An 18173-nucleotide genomic window follows, 5' to 3' on the forward strand; every position below is an offset into this window, starting at 1 on the left:
CTTCCACTAAGCGCTGCACAGGCGTCACGTTGTTGGCAGGGACGTTCACGGAGCGCTGCCGGTGCAAGCGCCGGCATGCTAAGATGTATACATATATATGCATATATATTATACATATGCATATATATATATATATATAAAGTCGGCGGAGATACGGTTTCTTAGCACCACGTATTACTTTTGTTTCCACTGCAAATGCGTACGCGCACGTATGTCATCTGCACCCACCACTACACGCGCAGTCGGTCGGTCGGTCGGTTTTGGTTGCCTGGTTCAGGCCCGCCTCCGTCGCCTTCGTCTTCCACGGAGGACTTGTCTGCCTCGTCGTATCGCACGTCGGTCGTTTCTTCGTCCTCGACTCGCAGGGCAAAGGCCGCCTCTCCCGCGCCGTCGGCTGCCTCGCCGCCGTCGCTCTCGGAATCGAGTCTCCAGAAGTCGCCGGGGAAGCAGTTGCAGGAGAAGCTTCAGCGCTGGTGGAACGAGCCCTCGCCCTTCGACCTCCGCGTGTCCATCCAGCGGCCTGCCGTTCACGCCGTCGGGGGCGAAGAGGCCTTCGAGCGGGAGCTGCTCAGCCTGCAGGCGCGGCGCGACGACGCGACAACGGGAAGCGATTGCGGCACGCTGACGAGCAGCGAGGAAGACGACAAAGGCGGTGAACGCGGACTCGGAGGCAGCGAGGATGCTGGCGGACCCCGCGAGGCCGGAGGAGGCGCATCCGGTGAAGAGGGCGTTGAGACGAGAGCGTCAGAGCTCGCCGGAAGAATGCCAGACGACTGTGAAGGCGCCGACGAAGGCGACAGCCTGCAGGCGATAGAGAGGCGCAGCGAACGACGAGGAAGTGGGGGGGCGAGCCCGACTGAGGGACCAAACGAAAGGAGAGGAGAGGGATGTGTCAGTCGGAGGCGGGGGACGACGAAGCGGCACGAGCGTCGTTCGCTCTCTGTCTCGCACGCATCTCTCGTTATGAATGGAAGTAGCATGTGCCCGTACCCGTTCGTCTCTGTCGTGGCGACCCACTTCGACGTATTTGTGGGCTACACGAAGGCGTTCGTTTCTTCTCTTCAGTTCAAATGCAGAGGCCCTCGCGTCTTCGCGGGTGCGCGGCCCTCGGCGCGGAGCCAACTGCGCTCGCTTCTCGCCTCTGTGGAGGCGCAAGAAGAGGACGAGGGCGATCTTACTCAGGGAACGGCAGAAGGCGAGGAGCCAGAAGGACACATGAGGGAGAACGGCGGACGACGGTCAGAAAAGGGCCTGTCGTTTGGAGTACGTGCGCGAAGGGACGATGATGAAGAAGAGCAAAGCGTAGACAGAGCCTTTACAGCGAGACACGACGGGAGCAGGACGCACGGAGGTCGCGGCAGGGGGGCCGCCTGCGTCGGAAGGCGACCGTCGTCCGCTTCTTCGGTTGCGCCTCCCTTTGTCTTCATTTACCAGATCTTCTGCGGCTCGCCAGAGAGCGCATTCGACGTAGATGCTGCGGCCCTCGTGTTTCCGCTCAGTTTCCCGGCGCTGCCGTCCCTGTCGGTGAGCGATTTGAGCCGACGCGCGTTACCTTCATCTGCCTTTTCGATGTCCTCTGCCTCGCCGGTCCCAGAAGAGAAGGACACCCTTATGTTTTGTCTCTCGGTTGTTGAGCTGCCGGCGTCGTCACCGGCGCCAATCGGCCGCCCGGGCTCGACCGGGTCGTCCTTGGCGCCTCCCTATGAGGCCGCATCGAGGCACGGACGCGCTTCCGGCGATGGCGAGGAAGCGCGCCCCGGCAAGCGCTGCGATTCGTATTCTCTTCGGGAGCGCCGCGGCTGGAGGGATGGGCTAATGGACGGCATGCGGGGCGGAGACGCAAGCAGGATGTCGCCGTCTCGCCGCGTTCCTTCTTCGCCTGTCTGCGTTGATGCCGATCCAGCTGAGCTGCTCGTCCGAGAGAGGAGCTACAAACCGCGCGGCAACGCATCCGCCTCTGCGTCTGTGTATCCGCTGGACGAGGCGTCGGCCTTTCGACCTTCTGGCATCGCGTCCTCTGTGCCTCCCGTGGATTCCTCGCCTGCCGCGCCGCACGCCTTCGACGCTACGGTGCTTGCAGTGACCCCTGAGGCGTCGCTGGCGCTGCCCCTGTTCCTTCTCTCGGATGCCCAGTCGCTCGCCCGCTCTTTCGCGGCGGCCCTCGCGAGCTGCGGGGAGAAGCTGGAGCGCGTGCAGAGCCAAATCGCTGCCGCGGATCCCACCGCGAGCGACGACGCGTCGCCTCTGGCAAGCAGTGGCGGCGGGTCGCCCCGCGCTTCGATCCTGTTGGCTTCCGCAGGCCCGCCGTGTTCTCCGTCCTCGTTCGCGGTGTCTGCATCGCCTCCTTCTCGCGCTGCCTCCGGCGCAGCGGAGCGTCTAGCCAGTAGCCTCGCGTGCGCGTCTGAGGAGGACAAGGCGGAAGGAGAAGCCCATCGTTCGCGGCGCCCACTAGGCGAAAGCGGCCTCCGTCGCGAGGGGAGGGAGAGAACTGCGGAGGCGCGGAGACGGGGCGAGGCCTTGTGGAGCGCCGGGGCAAGTCACGCCCCCAGAGGAGGCGCGGGCGCCTGCCGCACTTTGGCTCACGAAGCGACAACTAAGGAACGCGCGTTTGACCCAGCACAAAACGACCATGGAGTCCTGGCGCATACGGTCGCCTCGTCGCCCTCGTGTTCTGCGGCGCAGCTGCCTCTCTTCATCTCCTACTCGCCTCTCTCCCTCCGTCACCATGTGGCTATCTGGAGCGAGCAGCACGGGATAGTGGACGGCGGCAGTTCCGCTTCTTCCGCTGGGCCTCCTCGGCGGGTGCCTGCGGCTCCATACGTGCAATCGGCGGCTGGCAGCGGCGCGATGGAGAGGGACAATTCCCTGCAGCACAAGTCTTCGAGACGGCACGCTGAACGAACAGACGTGTCCACGCCAGGCGCCTCACCCAAGCCTCCGGAGACCTCCTGTCGGCTTGCCTGTTCCCTTAAAGTGAACTCGCTCTCTGTGTGGGTCTCCGACGCGCCTATCGCCGCTTTGACAGCGCACGCGAGCGTACCGAACGAACATGCAGGTGGCGCGAGTAGCACGTCAAGGACGGAGTTTCGAAGTGACGCAGAAACTGAGGACGAGGAGGCAACGCTCTGGAAGAGGCTGATCAGAAGGCAAATCGCTTGCGTGACAAAAGACGCGTTTGGTGGGTCTTCTCACTCCTGGCAGCGGCAGACGGCGTGCCCGGACTGGGTTGCTTCTTCGGTGGCCTCGCCGGTATGTTTGTCAGGTTTCGCGTCGTCGGCATCGGAATCCTCTCACGAGAGAGGTCGCAAGAGGCTTCCTTTCATCCACGAGGCAACGGGCGAAAGGGCATCCCGCAGGAGACTCCCCGCCGTGCGCGAGAAGGCAGGGCGCTCCTCGCCAGAGGCTCCCTCCCGGCGGCCGCACCATGCGCCCTCTTTCTCGTCGTCGTGTTCCTACTTCTCGTCAGCCTCGTCGTCAGGCTTCGGTACCCGCTGTACCGAACGGCGGGGCGTCGTCTCCACTCTCTCCGACGCCTCGTGCTCCTCTTGGTCGTCTGCTTCGGCGCACCCCAAGGCGGCTTCACGACCGGCGCGCATGCGGCGAGGCGCGGCGCCCAGGTCTCACCAGACCTCTGGCGCCTCTTGGTCTCGCTCGTCGTCATCCACGAGTGCGTCCTCTGGTGCCGTGAGGGCCGACTGGCGAGCCTGGGAGGGGGGTGCCTGTTCCTCCGCCGCGATCCCACCTCCCTTCCGTCAAGCCCGGAGTCGGTGCCTACTGCTAACGACGGAGTTGAGTGCCCAGGTCACGAGTGAGAACTTGTATGCCCGCAGCGACGCACCTCTCCCCCTCGAAGGCCAGGGCTCGACCGAGGGCGAACCGTCACGCCCGCTCTCCATCGCTTGCGCGGCGTGTTCGCCTTCTCAGGCTTCGTCTTCGTCCCTGGCGGTTTCGTCGTCGCACCTGGCGGTGCTCGCATCCTCCAGGATGCCGGGTGGCAACGCGTCGCCAGCGTCGACGGCGAGACGGGGGGGGGACAGCAGCAGCCGGAGCCTGTCGATGAGCTCGCCCCAGCTGAGCGAGGCGGGCGACGTCAACGCTCAACGCGGGCACCACAGCGGGCGGGAGGGGACCAAGTCCGCAGAGACGCTAGCCTGGTTTCGCGCCCTGCGCGGCTCTTTGGCGGCAGGAGGGGGTTTTGAGCGAGCCCCCGCGCCAGAAGGCGACGAGGAAGGCGAGACGCGCACGCAACCCGATCCTCCGAGCTCGTCCGCAGCGGCTGTGTCGTCAGCGGCGCCTGCTGCCCCCGTCTTTGGATGCGACGAGACTCGAGGCTTCGCTCGTGGACCAGATGCGGCCGCTGGCAGACACCAGCCTTCCGCAGCTGTCTGGGGATCGGTGCGAGACACGCAGAGAGCGGCGGACAAGGCAGGACAGTTTGGTCGCGGGAGCGCTCGGGCGGGGACGAAACCGGCCGGAGGCGCTGACGGCCTCGAGGCTGCTCTGCTGCTGGCTACTCCGCCTCCGTTCTCAGTGAACATCAGTCTGTCCTCATCTACGGCGCTGGTGGGAGATCTGGCTCTTCTGCCGGCGTGTGTCCTGCTGCCTTTGTCGGGAAGCCAGCGGCGAGAGAGCACTCGGAGGCAGGCGTGGCACGGAGAGGAGGACTCACGCAGAGCAGACGGCTGCGCAGCTCTTTCCGGCGTCCCCTCCGCCGCAGGCTGCAGGCCTCAGGCTCTCCCGCCTCCTCCGCGTGGAGTGATTGTGCTAGTCTCCTGGCCAGCGGTGCACGACTGTCGTCTCTTTCGGCTGCCGCAACTGTCCCTTGCTAGTCCGCCGACCCCCGCGTCTTCTTCCTCAGGCTCGCCTGCTGGTGCGGCGTCGCCGCCGTCCTGCGCAGTCGTCCATTTCCTCTCTCCTGCCGCCGGGCACGGTTCGCTGGAGCTCTCGACTTGCCCTCCGCCGCTCCGACCGGAGCGACGGGGTAGCCGCGCCACGCCAACCCACGCGCCGCACAGCCACAGCAGGGGCGAACTGGACGCTCGCGCCCACAGCCGCGTCTCGTCGGGCGAGTGTCTGTCCGACGGGGAGCCAGCGGGTCGCCGCCGAGAGCGAAGGCGCCAGAGAGCCCGGCGGGAAGACTCGGCGGCGCGACCTGCGCTGGGAGACAGCGACGGCGCGCGTGAGCAGAACCGAGCGGACATAGGAAGGTCGGAGATGGGAGACGGGCTTCGCCAGAAACGGATGCGGGCCTCTCCCAGCACACGTGTCGAGAGGTGCGTGCTGCGCAGACGAGAGGAGCGAATTCCTCGAACATCTGCGTCCTCTCAGGACGAATCAGTAGGGGGACGGAGTGAACACAGCGCAGGGCGAGACAGTCAAAACGATGTTGGCGCTGTCGCCCTCACGCTGATCAGGCAGAGCGACCTGTCGCTTCGTCCGCTGCTGGAGCAACCGATCGAGTTCTCTCTCCGATTTTCGCTGTCGCACGCGCCCGCGACATCTCCGGCCTCGGCATGTTTGCCTTCCTGTCCCTCCGGACGCTGCGCGGCGAGCAGAGGCCCTGCCGACGAAAATCGCCGTCTGTTGTCTTGTCGTGCCTTCCTCTTCTGCTCCCCATGCCGCCTCCTTCTGTCAGCTGCGGACGTGCTCCTTCTCCGAGCCTTTGGGGAGGACATACAGCTTCTGCTGCGGAAGGCGGAGGAAGAATCCGACCAGCGAGAGCTCCTCGCCGCGCTTTTCAGGCGAGTGGCGCATTCGCTCCCTCGGGGTGAGAAGCGCGAATGGGACGAGCAGACAGATGCTGGAGAGGACGACTTGGGGGAGGATGACGCGGAGGCCGACGAGACACCTCCGCAGGGCCACACAGACGATGAAGAGAGAGATGACGTTCATGAGAGCCGCATGGGGGGGAGCGTTGACTGGAAGATAAGCTTTGAGGGAGAAGGTCTCGAGGTGACGCTAGCTCGGTGGCCTTTTCTGACGCCCCTGGCGAGCGGTGGATGGGATCGGGTGAATTGCTTCTTCGTTCGAGGAGCGGAGGACGCGAAGCAGACGACCGCCGCGAGCCTGACTCTGAAGCAGGTACGCGCGTGCTCAGCTGTTGTATTCCCATCTCTGTTGCTTCGTCTTCCTCCCGTGGGGTTAGCTTGTTTCCCCGTCTGGCTCTGCATGCCTGGCAACCGAGCAAGTCGCCCACCTCTTCGTCTCACCATTAAACTCTCGTCTGTATTCGCTTCGCAGCTAGTGGACTGGCGTCCGGCGTTAGAGTGTGGCGGCAGTCTTCGTTCGGAGATCTGCCCGCGTCGGGATCGATGTCATCTCGCGCTTAGGCGATCCTTCTTTGACTGGCCGCTCTCCTATGAGGCGTCGTCTGCTAGCCTACCGCGTTATTGCGCGCATATATATATATATATATATATATATATATATATATATATATATATATGTATATAATGCCGGAGGCATGTGCAGGCAGGGTGTGTTTCCTGAGTTTTTGTTGCGCGCAGGTCTTTCTTTCGCTGGCGCAGACGCCCATGTCATCGGGCGCTAGCGGCTCCGGTCAGGTTCAGCCTTTCGTGTCCCCCTTCGCCGTTAACCTGTCTTTTTCGCATTCCTCTTCGTCGCCGCCGCTGGTGGAGCTTTCGGTTCCGACTGCCGTCAGCATTGACCTCACCCCCTCTCTGCTGCCACTCTTGCTCCTCCTTCCCGACGACTTTTTCTCCTTCGTTCCTTCGCAAGCCGCTACGGCGGCCCTCTCCCCGACCCCTGCGGAAGCCTCATCGTCGGCCTCTCCGTCCTCTTCCGCGCCTCGTGCTGAGCGCGTGGCGGCGAGCTCTCTTTTGCCCTTGTTCGTCTATAAGCCGCTCGAGGGCCTCGACGAGCAACTCGAGGCTCCGCTGCGTGCGTCCGGGGCGGGCGCGGCGGCAGCTGCGTCGTCTTCGCCTTTCCTCTCGCACGCGTCCTCTGCATGCCCGAGTCGGTTCGGCTCGTGGAGGCCTGGAGGCGCTGGAGCCGACCTGTCGGCGTTCCCCCTGCGCCGCAGTTCATCCTCTCTGAGCCAGCAGGCGCGGCGGCGCGAGGACGAGAAGGGGCGGGACAAGGCAGGGCAGGTCGTCCAGTACGGCGCGGCTGGGGGCCGCGAGCTAGACTTTCGGCCTCATCATCCGCCGTCCTTCTTCTCGGCGCTCTACCCGGCGTCTTCGCTGTCGTCGCGGCGCGCAGCTCCACTGTCGAGGCACCTGGGCGCCAAGCCGTGCGCCACCGCCCCTCCGTTCCTCTCCTTCCTCGCACCGTCGCCGCACCTTCGACATGCTGCGCGACTCGACGCTTCGCGGCCGCTTCTCGGCTGGCTGCGCGGGGCGGCCGCGTCTCCCTCGTCCTTCTTCGCGTCGGCGTTTCCACCTGCCGCCGCTCCACACTTGCTGTCAGACAAGCGACCTCTGGCGCTGTCCCGCGAGCGGAGCCGCACAGACGGAGGCGGCAGCGACGCGGACGACGGCCTTCGCAGGCCTGACGCGCGTGCCTCGCCTGCGCCGCCGTCCGTGCACTGGGGGGGGTCGCGGAGAGAGAGTGAGGACGGTTCAGGTGAGACGCTGCGGGCACAAGACGGCGGGCAGCTGGAGAGGAACGAGAGAGCGCAGTGGGAAGACGAAGAAGTCGCTGGGCTCAGAAACCGCGGCAACTGCGAACTCCCCGTCCTCGCCTGCTACGATATACGCCAAGTGCCGGGATACTCGCTCCCGGCTTACAGAGAGGTAACTCGACGAAGACAGACAGGAAGGTGAACAGCCTCGCGGTTTACGGTTTAGGGTTTACCCGTCTGCGTACCGGAAACGTGTTTTCAGTCGCTGGGATCGTCTTTTGCTGTGAGGACGTGCGGTGCTTCTGTTAGCGGCACCGCACCCGGAGCAACGCCAGTTCACAGACACCAGTTTGTTCTGTGTCTCTCCCGTTTGGTCAGATCACGAGTTTACGTCTGGCAGATTTTCCTTTCACTCGCTTCCCCGCTCTCACACCGCTGAAGTTTGTGTCATTCCCCGTGTCTTTACTCCATCTGTGCCTGCCCGCTGGCCTTGAGGCGTCAGTAGTTTGCCGAAGTCTTCGCAAAGTGCGTCGTCCGCAGAGCTGCCAACGTGATTCTCTTTTGCCTCAAGCTTTCCGCGGATGCGGCTCATCCTGTTGAGGCTGTTGGCCTGCGAGGGCCGCGTCGGATCCAGGCGGCACACGGGCTTTCTCGTCTGCCTTTTGCAGTCGCCTATTCCGTCCGACGCTTTGCATCGTTCTTCCTGCAGGACACGTGCTGGCTGCGAAACACGAGCTGCCACGTCCTTCTTTACCGCGCCGTGGCCGCTTCGCCGCACATCTCGAGCTCTGGCCAGGAAGGCGTGCTGCCTCCGGGTGCGGAGGTCCTCTTGCACCACTACCTGTCTCTGGCCTCGCTGACGCTCTCGCGCGCGGACGATCCGGCTTATATTCGAGAACTTTCGCTGTCGGCGCTGCGGCAGGGCGGCGGGCGCGCGTGCTTCCGCGTGACCGCCGGCCGCGGGCGCAGCGCCGGGGGCGAGCGGCGCTGGAGGCGGTTCGTCGGAGGCGAGGCGGAGAGACAGGAGACACAGGAGCGTCAGGCGCGGCAAAGGTTCAGAGAAGAACGTGACCATGAAAGGCGAGCTCTCTTGAGAGAAAGGAAGTCGACGCGAAGGCTAGGAACCCCGGCGGCGACCGACGAGGCGAGAGACGCGTTTGCTAGAAGAGCGCTCGCGCGCACAGAGTCCGGCGGACGGGGAGAACGGTCCCCGCGTGGGCACCGACGAAAGCGCGAGGTCGAGGAGGAACGCCACAGGAGAAAAGGCAGAAGCGGGGACGAAGACTTGACGGCGATGGAAACGACCGAAAGAGGCACGCGCGTCCTCATTCTGGGGTGCCCCCTGAGAATATGCAGTCAGCTCAACCTCCCAATCGAGGTCATCTTCCTTGCAGAAACGGATGCCACAGCGGTACGTATACCATCCCATATCAGTACAAGAGTAGAGATATTCACAGGCGTCTATATAAAGCAGGGCGCGACACCTGTAGGCGTGTGTTGAGGTTGTATTCCGATTGTGCTTTATGTGCATGTCTGCGTAATAATGATGGTCTTCGCCGTTGTTGTAAAGCGGTCTGGTTATGCGCTAGTATTTGTGTTTGGCCGTGCCCCCATATTTATCAACCGGCTGAAGTCTCTGCTTGGCGGACGCCGAGCTCAACATCGTAGAGCCTGCATGGTCTACGCCCGGGTGGGTTCGCTGCCTTCGAGAGTTTGTCTGTCTGTAGCCCTGTATTGAGGTGCCGTCCTTTTCTCTGTTGCGGACGCCCACTGTTGTTCTGCTTCCCGGCTTTGTATTTGCATGCGTCTTCCTCCCTTCCTCCGTCTCCCGCCTGTTGGAAGCTTGCTGCGCTCATAGGCTGCGTTCTCTTTGGCTCCTGTTTTCCAGGACTGGCTGTGCAAGCTGATGCCCCACGAGTGTCAGTCTGTCCCGCTGAACGCGGCGGCGTCGAGCGTGAGCCTGATCGTCCGCATGCAGAGCGAGACGGGGCCAGTGTGGACGGGCTCTTGGAACTTCCGCGAGGCAACGGCTTCGCGGAAAACGCCTTCCGCCGACAGACGGAAGCTGGGCACCTGCGAGATCCTCACGGCCTGCGTCTCCTCGAAGCGAACCTTCGTGTGCGGCGTGCGATGCGACCGCGTGGACCGAGGCGCTGCCTTGCTCGTCACGCTCTTCGAGCCCGTCACCCTCGTGAACTACCTCCCCAAGTAGGCGCGCGGAAGCAGCGCCACAACGAAAGTCCCTCTCGGTCTCTGGGGTGACACCCGGGAGGGGAGGTCAAAAAGACGGCGCGTAGCAACTGTTGAGGCGAAAAGGGAGAGAAGAGGCGCCCGCCGTCGCTTAGGCAAAGGCCCTCAGCTGAAGGGCGGGGGGACAGAGACGCTCTCACACCGGCAGGTACCCCTTACGCCCCCCCCCTCCCCCCCCACCCCACGCGAGTGGGCTCGAATAGGAATAGATGCGCAGAGTCTGCGCATCTATGGTTCTGACTGCCCCACACCTCGGATGCTTCACAGCGGTCTAGTTTCTAATTCGCCAGTCCTTTCGATGGACGTTTTTCTTGTGTGCAGCCCGATTTCGTTCTGCGTAGTTCAAGACTATCCGCGGCGCGTGTCGGAAGAGACGTTGCCCGGCGCCTCCAAGAAGGGGTCGACGCTGTTCGACTGGAACAAGCCTTTGGCGCTCAGGCTCCGCTGCCCTGGTGGCCTCTGGAGCACTGCGCTCAGCGTGTCGCTCCCGCCCTCGTCGGTCTTCAACGCGGCCAACTCCGAGAGGGACGACGCGAAGAGCCGCCGCAAGCGTAGAGCGCGACAGCGGCGAGAGCGCGGGGGCCGCAGGAGGAGCACTGAGGGCGACGCCAAGGAAGGAAGTCGAAGAAAGCGGCACGCGGTAAGAGAGGGGAGAGCGGGAAGACGCCAGGCGGCCTTCAAGGGAGCTCTGGAAAGAGACAGGGCTGAGATGCGCACACTGTCGGCTCGAGACAGCGAGGGTTCGGGGGGGGAAGTGGGGGAACGGTACATGTGTAAGTAGAAGGATAGGTAGGTCAGCGCGCAGATTTGGGCACTTGCCAAAAAGTGAAGAAACGTGGGGCGGGCAGGAAGACACAGGCTGACAGCAAAAGCGAGCGCCAGGTCGCCAGAGGCCTACTGAGAATCCGAGACGTTCACAGGCGCGCGAGGCATTGGAAGGGCGCAGCATATCTGGCTGTGTGACACACGCGAGATGCAGCACACGAAAGCAGGATCACAGGGTCTGATAAGTTTACTCTTACCTTCTCTTGCTGTCGCAGGCTCTGCTGCAAGGCCCGCCGTTCTTCGCGCCTTCATCGGCGTCGTATTCCTACTCGTCTCGCAGCTCGTCGCCGTCGCGTCCTTCTCCGTCTGCTTCGCGGTCTTCCTCACTTCTTGCGTCGCCTCCTTCGCCTGTCCATGGCGTCCGCTGCGGCTCTCCATCGCCGCACCTATCGGCAACTTGGAGCTCCCTGTCGCCTTCTTCCCGTCCGTCGTGGGGGGTGTCCCTTCTTCGAGTTCCGCAGTCGACTCCGCGTCGCCCTTCTGCGTCTTCGCATGTGTCATCATCTCGTGTTTCGCCTCACTCGCTTCGCAAAAGCCGGACGGAGTCTCGCTCCTCTTCGGCCTCTTCGTCGTCGTTGTGGGAACGCCGAAGAGACGTCTTTTGCGACGAGAGCGAGCGCGGGGCCGAATGGGACTGGCCTGCGACCCGACGCGGTGTCTCGCTGGACTGGAGCCGCGACGGCAGGGAGAAGACCGCTGCCTCGGTCTCCCCTGCCTTCCGGCTTGAGGCGACAGCCCCGAAGCGTGGTACTCGAGAAGAAGAGGATGAGAAAGGGAGCACATCGGGCACAGACGAAGAGGAAGACGAAGACAGCGACGCAGGTCTATTGACGCCTTCGCGCAGTTCGCGCGAGCGCCGCAGACGGTGGAAGCAGGAGCACGTGGTGACGTTGCTGTGGCGGGAGAAAGACCGACCTTCTCTGGAGATCCTCGTCACCGCCGAGTATGACGGGTGTGCACTCGTCCTCAGCTGTCGCTCCCGTTTCTGGTTCATCAACTTCACTTCGCTCCCTCTCGAGTACTGCCCTGTGCTTCACACGCCTTCTGTGGCGGACAGTGTCTACGGGGATTCTGTCGCGCTCGCGCCCTCGCCTTCGTTCTCCTCTGTCGCCTTCACGGACCAGAGGCTCGCGGCGACCTTCCAGAGAATTGAGCGTCTCTTTCTGCTCAATAGTGTCTCTGGCCTGCCGGGAGGGCCCTCGCCTCCTCCCCGTCCCCTTTACCAGGCCGGCGGGCGCGACGGAGGGGAGCGGAGACAGTCGAGCGCGCGACAGGGGAAGGATGCCAGACGCGGCTCGGAGGCAGTAGTTGGAGAGCGACAAGCGACGCATAAGAGACGTAAACGTGGGTCGTCGGACTCGTCCTGCTCTGCCTCGTCACCCTCGCCATGCGTTTCGACCTCGTGCTCCTCTTCGTCGGACGCTGAAGGCGCCACGAAGCGAAGGACGAGAGGTGAAGGAAGCGCCACGGGGAAGCGCAGAGCGCGGGGCGAAGGCACGCAACCTTCGTCCCCTGGTGCGATCGCCTTTCCGCGCTTCCACTCTTTCTCTCACACAGGCTTTCTCCTGAAGACTGGGACGCGCGCTGGCTACACGCGCGAGTTCACCATTCTCTGCGCGAAGCGTCGCAAGCGCGCCGGGTTGTGGGGACCTGTCTGGGGCTCAGGCGCCCCGCCGCCCGGGCTCGAGGAGACGCGGTCGCGCGACCGCACGCCGCCGCGAGGAGACAGGGGGGGCACTGTCTCCGACGGAGACGCCGAAGAGCGGCGCAGACGTGAGCGGCGCAAGAGGCGCGCGCGGCAAAGACATCAGGGGGACCCGGAGGGCGCGGGACGTCGTCATGAGTCTCCCGTCCCTGGCGTGGGCGATGGGGAGAGTGACATCGAGATGGAAAGAGGGCGATCCAGAAGAAAACCAGACGACGCGGAGGCGCTTTCGTCCGATGACGAGAAAGAAGTCGTCGCACGCGCTGCGGTGGACGTGGCGCTCGCCCCTGGCGTCGATATCGTGTACTCCTGCAAACGCCTGGGACCCGAGTATGGATCGCCTGTAGTCGTGACTTTCACGCCGAAGGAGGTAAGAAGCAATCGACGCAGGCGCCACGGATGCTCCTTAGGGCAAGGCGTATCGTGTGTGTTGCCTCGTTTGGCCATAAGTGCTCGCCGTCGCTCTCGGTTGACTGTCCCCGCGCATGCTTCCGACGCAGAGCGACTTGCTTCGTCTTCTCTCTACATGCTTCTGCCGAGAAACCAATTGCAGGCGGGGTGCGCGTTTGTGGTTGGATATGGCTTACGTGCGGTGCAGGTTGTCGTCAATCGCTGTCCGTTCCCGATTGAATACAAGCAGCTGCGTGCGCCTTCGTCGGACATTGCGGTCCTGCAGCCCGGGCAAGCGAAGCAGCTCGTCTGGCCCGTGGCTCTCCAGCCGCATCTGCTCTGTGTGAGGCGGACCCTCAGCCTCCCGCACCCTGCTTTCTTTCTGGCGGCGGATCTTTTGTCTCCTCTTGGCTGCGGCTCTCTCGGCTCTCTCTTCAGCTCCTCCTTCTTTTCTTCGTTCCCCACATCCTCTCCCTGTTCTTCATGTCGCCGCGCGGTCAATTCGAGCCGAGGGATCTCAGGTTTGCCCAACGCCTCGTGTTCCTGCGGGACACACACGGTTGGGGCGGAAGGAAGAAGAACAGTCAGGAGGCAGGACGACCCGACCGGTGGCACGTTTGGGGATGACTTCTGTTCTACCGGGGGAGCGCATCCGCGTGTGTTCTCTGCTGTTCGTCTCGGCGCAAACGAGGAGGCCAAAGGCGGTTTTTCGTCGGATCTCGAGAGGCGCATGTTCACTGAGCGCTGCTTGACAATCCTCTGCACAGTGCAGGGCTACCGGAGCCTGTGGTCTGTGCCGCTAGACGTCTCCGCGTGTCTCGACGAGCAGCTCCTCGTCTACTGCAAGCCCCCAGGGAAAGCGGCGGAGCCGCCCTCTGCCTTCTCGCTTTTCAGAAACCGTGCGCCGGTCTTTTCTCGCCTCTCGCGGTCGCGCGTGCCGTCGCCGTCTCCGCCCGTGCCGACTGCGCACGTGGAAGCTCCGGGGTCAACCGTGGCCCGGCCGGCGAGCCCAGAGCGGAGGCGAGACGGAAGGGTGGAGAGTGAGGATCGAACCTTGGAGGCTGACGCGCGGGAATTTGAGAGTCGTTCAGAGGACGCGAGATCAGCCGGCCGTCGTGTCCCGCGGACTCCTCGGGGTGATGCGGCGGGTTCTACAGATACCACGCACACGGCCGGAAGGCACGCAGAGCCTGTTGCTCGTTCGCCTGCGCCGGTGTTGTCTTTCGTGCCTTCGGTATCGTCGCTTCTGACTCTTCGTCAGCATGTGGATCTTGTGCGGGTCCGCGTAGTGGAGCGAGATGGCGTGCGGTTTGTCATTCTCTCCTCGCCGTTCTCTTTTCCGTCGCGGAGGCGCCCTGGCTCGGATGTCCTTCCTCTTCTGCATCCCCTGCTTAACCGCGTTCCGTCGCTCTCTCTGCAGCGCTTTGCTGACCTGCTGCGCCGTCGCCTCCTGCCTCACCTGCGTCCTTCGTTGCCTTCGCTCCTTCCTCCCTTTTCGTTTTCGCCGCCGGGTTTCAACGGGCCGCAGGGACCGGGAGACAAAGAGACGGGCGAGAGGGCACGGAGGGCGAGAGACGCGGCGGCGCAGGCACAAGGGCGAACGGCCGGGGCGCTGGCAGGCCCGAGGTGGCGCGGCCGACACGACGAAGGAGAGCAGGAACTAGAGGGGTCGCTGTCGACGCGTCTGGAAGACGAAGACAAAAACTGCAGACGCCTGAGCCAGGCGCGTGTTGAGGAGGAAGCAGCGGCAACGCAGCTCGTTGCCTGGGATCGCGAAGAGGCAAGCCGCGAGCTCAGTGCCTGCCAGAGCGACGCGGAAGATGCCGAAACGTGCTCACCGAGGTTCGTGGTGACGAACAAATTAATTCTGCCTGTGTTCTTGAATCAAAAAGGAAGGTGTCACGGCCCTGTCGAACTCCCCGCGTGGTCCTCTTCCACCTTCGCCCTCGACGTTCCCTCAGGCAGCAAGACGCTTCAACTGGCTGTGAAGAAGACCTTCTGCGCATACATCCCGCAGCCCTCGGCTGCCGGCGTGTCCTCCGGCGAGAGAAGGAAAGTCCGAAGCGGGATCGCAACCGAGCGAGGCAGCGGGAGACAGAGAGAGCGACGCCGAAGGAGCGAAGGGGAGACGCTGTCGCGGGGTCAGGCGGAGCGAACCAACGAGCAAGGGAGCGGTATGCGCCGAGGCGACAAACGGCGCAGGCAGCAAACAGCCGCAGCGGAGGAGACGGTTGACCGCAACGAGGTTCGCGATAGAAGACCTGCGCGAGAAGACGAAATGGAGGAGGGGCGCGGAAAGCAGCGACAGGATGGCGGGACTTCGGAATTGCCTGTAAACACGCTCTCTGACGACCACATGCCACTAACGAGGCGCTCAGCCTCTTCCTCCCTTTCCTCAGATTCGCCCAGGGGCACGGGCGCAGTAGGCGGTGTGGAGCTCGCAGCCGCAAGACAAGCGGTCGGTAGAGAAGGCAGCGACCAGAGGGACTCATCGAGAGGAGATGGGAGCGGCTGCGCAGATGAGACGGAGACAGCGGAGCGAGATTTGGAGCCGCCCCTGTCTCTTGATCCGAGGTCTCCGAGCGCGGAAGAGAGCGCTGGGTCTCTCCCACCGGCGGAAGGCACCACGCAGCAAAAAGTGGAAAGCGGTCAAGAACTGAAATGCTCAGAGTCAACTCAAGGCGGCGGCGCGATGTTGCCGGGAGAGCGGGAAGGACGCGAAGCACCTTCTGGAGCAGATGTCGAGGGCCTGGGGTGCTCCTCCTTGTGCACAGACGGCAGCTTTTCGCTCGGATGGTTTCCGGCGAAGACCAGCCAGCAGCGAAGCGACGACGCACACATCGAAGACACGGCTTCTACCGCTGAACAGCGAGCAGAGTCAGACGAGGAGGAGGAAGACGACGCCGCGGACGAGGACGTAGAGCGGGACGAAGAACTCGGGCAGTGGCAGTCACTCTATGAAGCTGTCGAGGAAGAAGAAGCGACTCACGTCCTTGATATCGATCTCGGCACAGAAGCCACGTTGCCCTTCACATTCACGTTCTGCTTCCTCGCGGCCAATCTGCAGGCACGGACAAAGCGACGCCACGAAGAAGACGAGAAAAACCGAACCGAAAGGCTCGAAAAGGAGCGGGCGGAGAAGCGAAGCGGAACGGAGGCAGCAGCACGAGAAGCGGGGATGTCTCACGCCGTGTGTGAGTCTTCAGTCTCCTCCCTCCAGGTCTCTGCCATGTCTTCCTCAGCGGACGCGCCTCCCGCCCCACGCAGAACGCCTAGCGTATCGCTTCTAGTGCCTGACCACTCGCCTCTCGCTCGCAATCTCGAGGTCGCGATGTCTCAGCGAGATTCCTCCAGCTCCTCTGCCTCGAACTGCGAGGCTCTCTCAGGCGACGCCGATGACGACGAGGAGAGCGACGGAGATCTCACGACTAACGAGCTTCACGCCGACGCGGTGCCAGCTGCTCAGGACGTGCGGAAAGGAGCGAACGGAGGCGCGGAGGCAGTGGCACCCTCGCCTAGCAGCCAAGAAGCGCACCCGAAAACAGACGCGTGCGCCAGCGCCGATGACGACGCGCAGCGGCCGCTGTCGCCCGTCGCGTACGGCCTCGGCTCTCTTCTGCGTTCTCCAGAGGCAGACAAAAGCAGTGCGAAGGCAAGCGAGAGAAAAGCTGAGAAAGAGAACGCCCATGTGCGCCGAGACGAGGGAGTCTCCGCTATGGCTGAGGCGACGGTTTCCACAGAGGAACGGCCAAGCGATTCAGAGACGGGTTCGTCTTCTTCTCCGTCGCGCTCCGCTGTGGAGCCTTCTGAACGCTCTTCTCCCTCGTCGCCCTCCCCTGCCTCCTCCTCTTCGTCAGCCTCGCCCCTGTCTCGCGCGGAGGGGTTCCTCTCTCGGGCTTGCTCGGTGCTTCGTTTGCTGCCTGCGTCGCGGCACCTGCTGCTTTCTCGCTCGTCCTCCTGGCAGCTCTTTTCGTACGTCGGCGCCATTCGCGTGCGCCGCAGAGGCGTCACGGTTTTCCTCTCAGTCTCTGGTCGCATTTTCCCGCGGCAGCCGTTCAGTCCGCAGGCCTTCCTTCCCTCGGTCGACACCTTGGAGGTCGCTTTTCCTCATCTGGCCGCGGCCTCTCGCGCTCTCTTCAGAGGCGAACGCGAGAGGCACCGCGGCGCCGCAGACGCGTCCAAGCCCGGCAAAGAGTGCCGCCCGCGCGACGCGGAGATCCAGAAAAGCGACGGTGTCTTTTCTCGCCTGCGAGAGGCGCTCCACGGCGAAGGGACGGAAGCGAGAGAGAAAGGAGGCCGCGCGGGAGACGCGCGACTCCAGCCGAGAGCGCACAAGGAGGAGCGGCAGTCGTCAAGCGGGAGACAGAGACGGCGCAAGAGGGCTGCTTTGCCTGAGTCGTCTGGTGTTTTCTTTCTCGCGCCGCAAGGGAGTCCGCTGACCCTGGGACCCGAGTATCGGCGCTTTCTGTGGCTGTCGATTCTGCAGCGAGAAGAAGAGCGAGCCCAGCGGTTCGAGCAGTCTTTGTCTCCTGGCGGCGTCTGCTCCTTCGCCCTGACGAGTCGGCCTCCGAGGCGGGACGCAGACGACGGACTGTGTTCTCCTCGCGCCGACAGGTCAAGTAAACAGGAGCAAGGCACTTCGCCCCTTCTTGCCCTTTTCCAGACCGCTGCAATCTCCATTCACTTCAAGGCCATCATCTTCACGCTCTCGCTTCGTCCCTCTCTCCCTCCTCATGTCCGCAGCTCACCCGCCTCGTTCCCCTGCGCGCCATCCCCCCCCCCCCTGCCTTCGCCTCGTGCGCTGCGTGGGGACGTGGGCCGCGCGGGCTTCGCGGCCTCGCCGGCGGGGAGTGCGACGCGCGGCGTCGCCTCTCCTCTCCCTCTTGCGGCTCTTCCCCCCTCGTCCTTTTTCGCGCCGTCGCCCGCGTCTGGCTGCCCGCCTGCGAGCGTCGAGCACGCACGCGGCGCCGACGAGCAGGTCTCGCCCGCTCGCCTCGGCGGCGGCGGCGCGGTCTCTGCGACGCGCGCGACAGACGGCGAGCCCTTGGCTGCGGCCTCGCGCGTGTCCAGCGACGGGGGCGGGCGGCACGGCTCCGCGCCGCCGGCTGCGCATGTCGTCGTTGTGACTGCGGCGGCGCAGCTGCAGCCGCCAGTGCAAATCGTCCTCACGGGCCTCGGCCTCTACGCGCAGGCCGTGACAGACACGGAGGGCGAGGAGACAGGCTCAGCAGGTGTGTCGCCTCTCCACGTTTGTGTGGCAGCTGCGGAGGCTGGTGGCGCGCACAGAGGGGTGTGCAGGACCCGACGGCCGGTCGCTCGCCACGGGCGCTATGTTATACCGAGCGTGTTTCCTGGGAACATGTATTCTCCACATTTCGAAGGTAGAATACTGAGGTGGAGAGGCAATACTCGTCACTTCTT

At 63.8% G+C, this 18173-nt stretch overlaps 1 protein-coding gene across 1 annotated transcript in view; it reads left to right on the forward strand.

Annotated features, from left to right (window-relative positions):
- Positions 1 to 18173, forward strand: part of BESB_004950 (uncharacterized protein) — a gene marked incomplete at both ends in the record, with an annotated part of 40675 nt that overhangs the window by 16152 nt on the left and 6350 nt on the right. The window contains 7 exons of the mRNA XM_029359250.1: positions 278 to 6081; positions 6507 to 7754; positions 8292 to 8528; positions 8565 to 8993; positions 9471 to 9790; positions 10154 to 10472; positions 10873 to 17983. Coding sequence (XP_029222163.1) covers positions 278 to 6081; positions 6507 to 7754; positions 8292 to 8528; positions 8565 to 8993; positions 9471 to 9790; positions 10154 to 10472; positions 10873 to 17983 — 15468 coding nt within the window. The remainder of the gene's footprint in view (positions 1 to 277; positions 6082 to 6506; positions 7755 to 8291; positions 8529 to 8564; positions 8994 to 9470; positions 9791 to 10153; positions 10473 to 10872; positions 17984 to 18173) is intronic.

This window comes from Besnoitia besnoiti, chromosome I (genome assembly GCF_002563875.1).
Source record: "Besnoitia besnoiti strain Bb-Ger1 chromosome I, whole genome shotgun sequence".
In the NCBI taxonomy this organism is placed as follows: domain Eukaryota; phylum Apicomplexa; class Conoidasida; order Eucoccidiorida; family Sarcocystidae; genus Besnoitia; species Besnoitia besnoiti.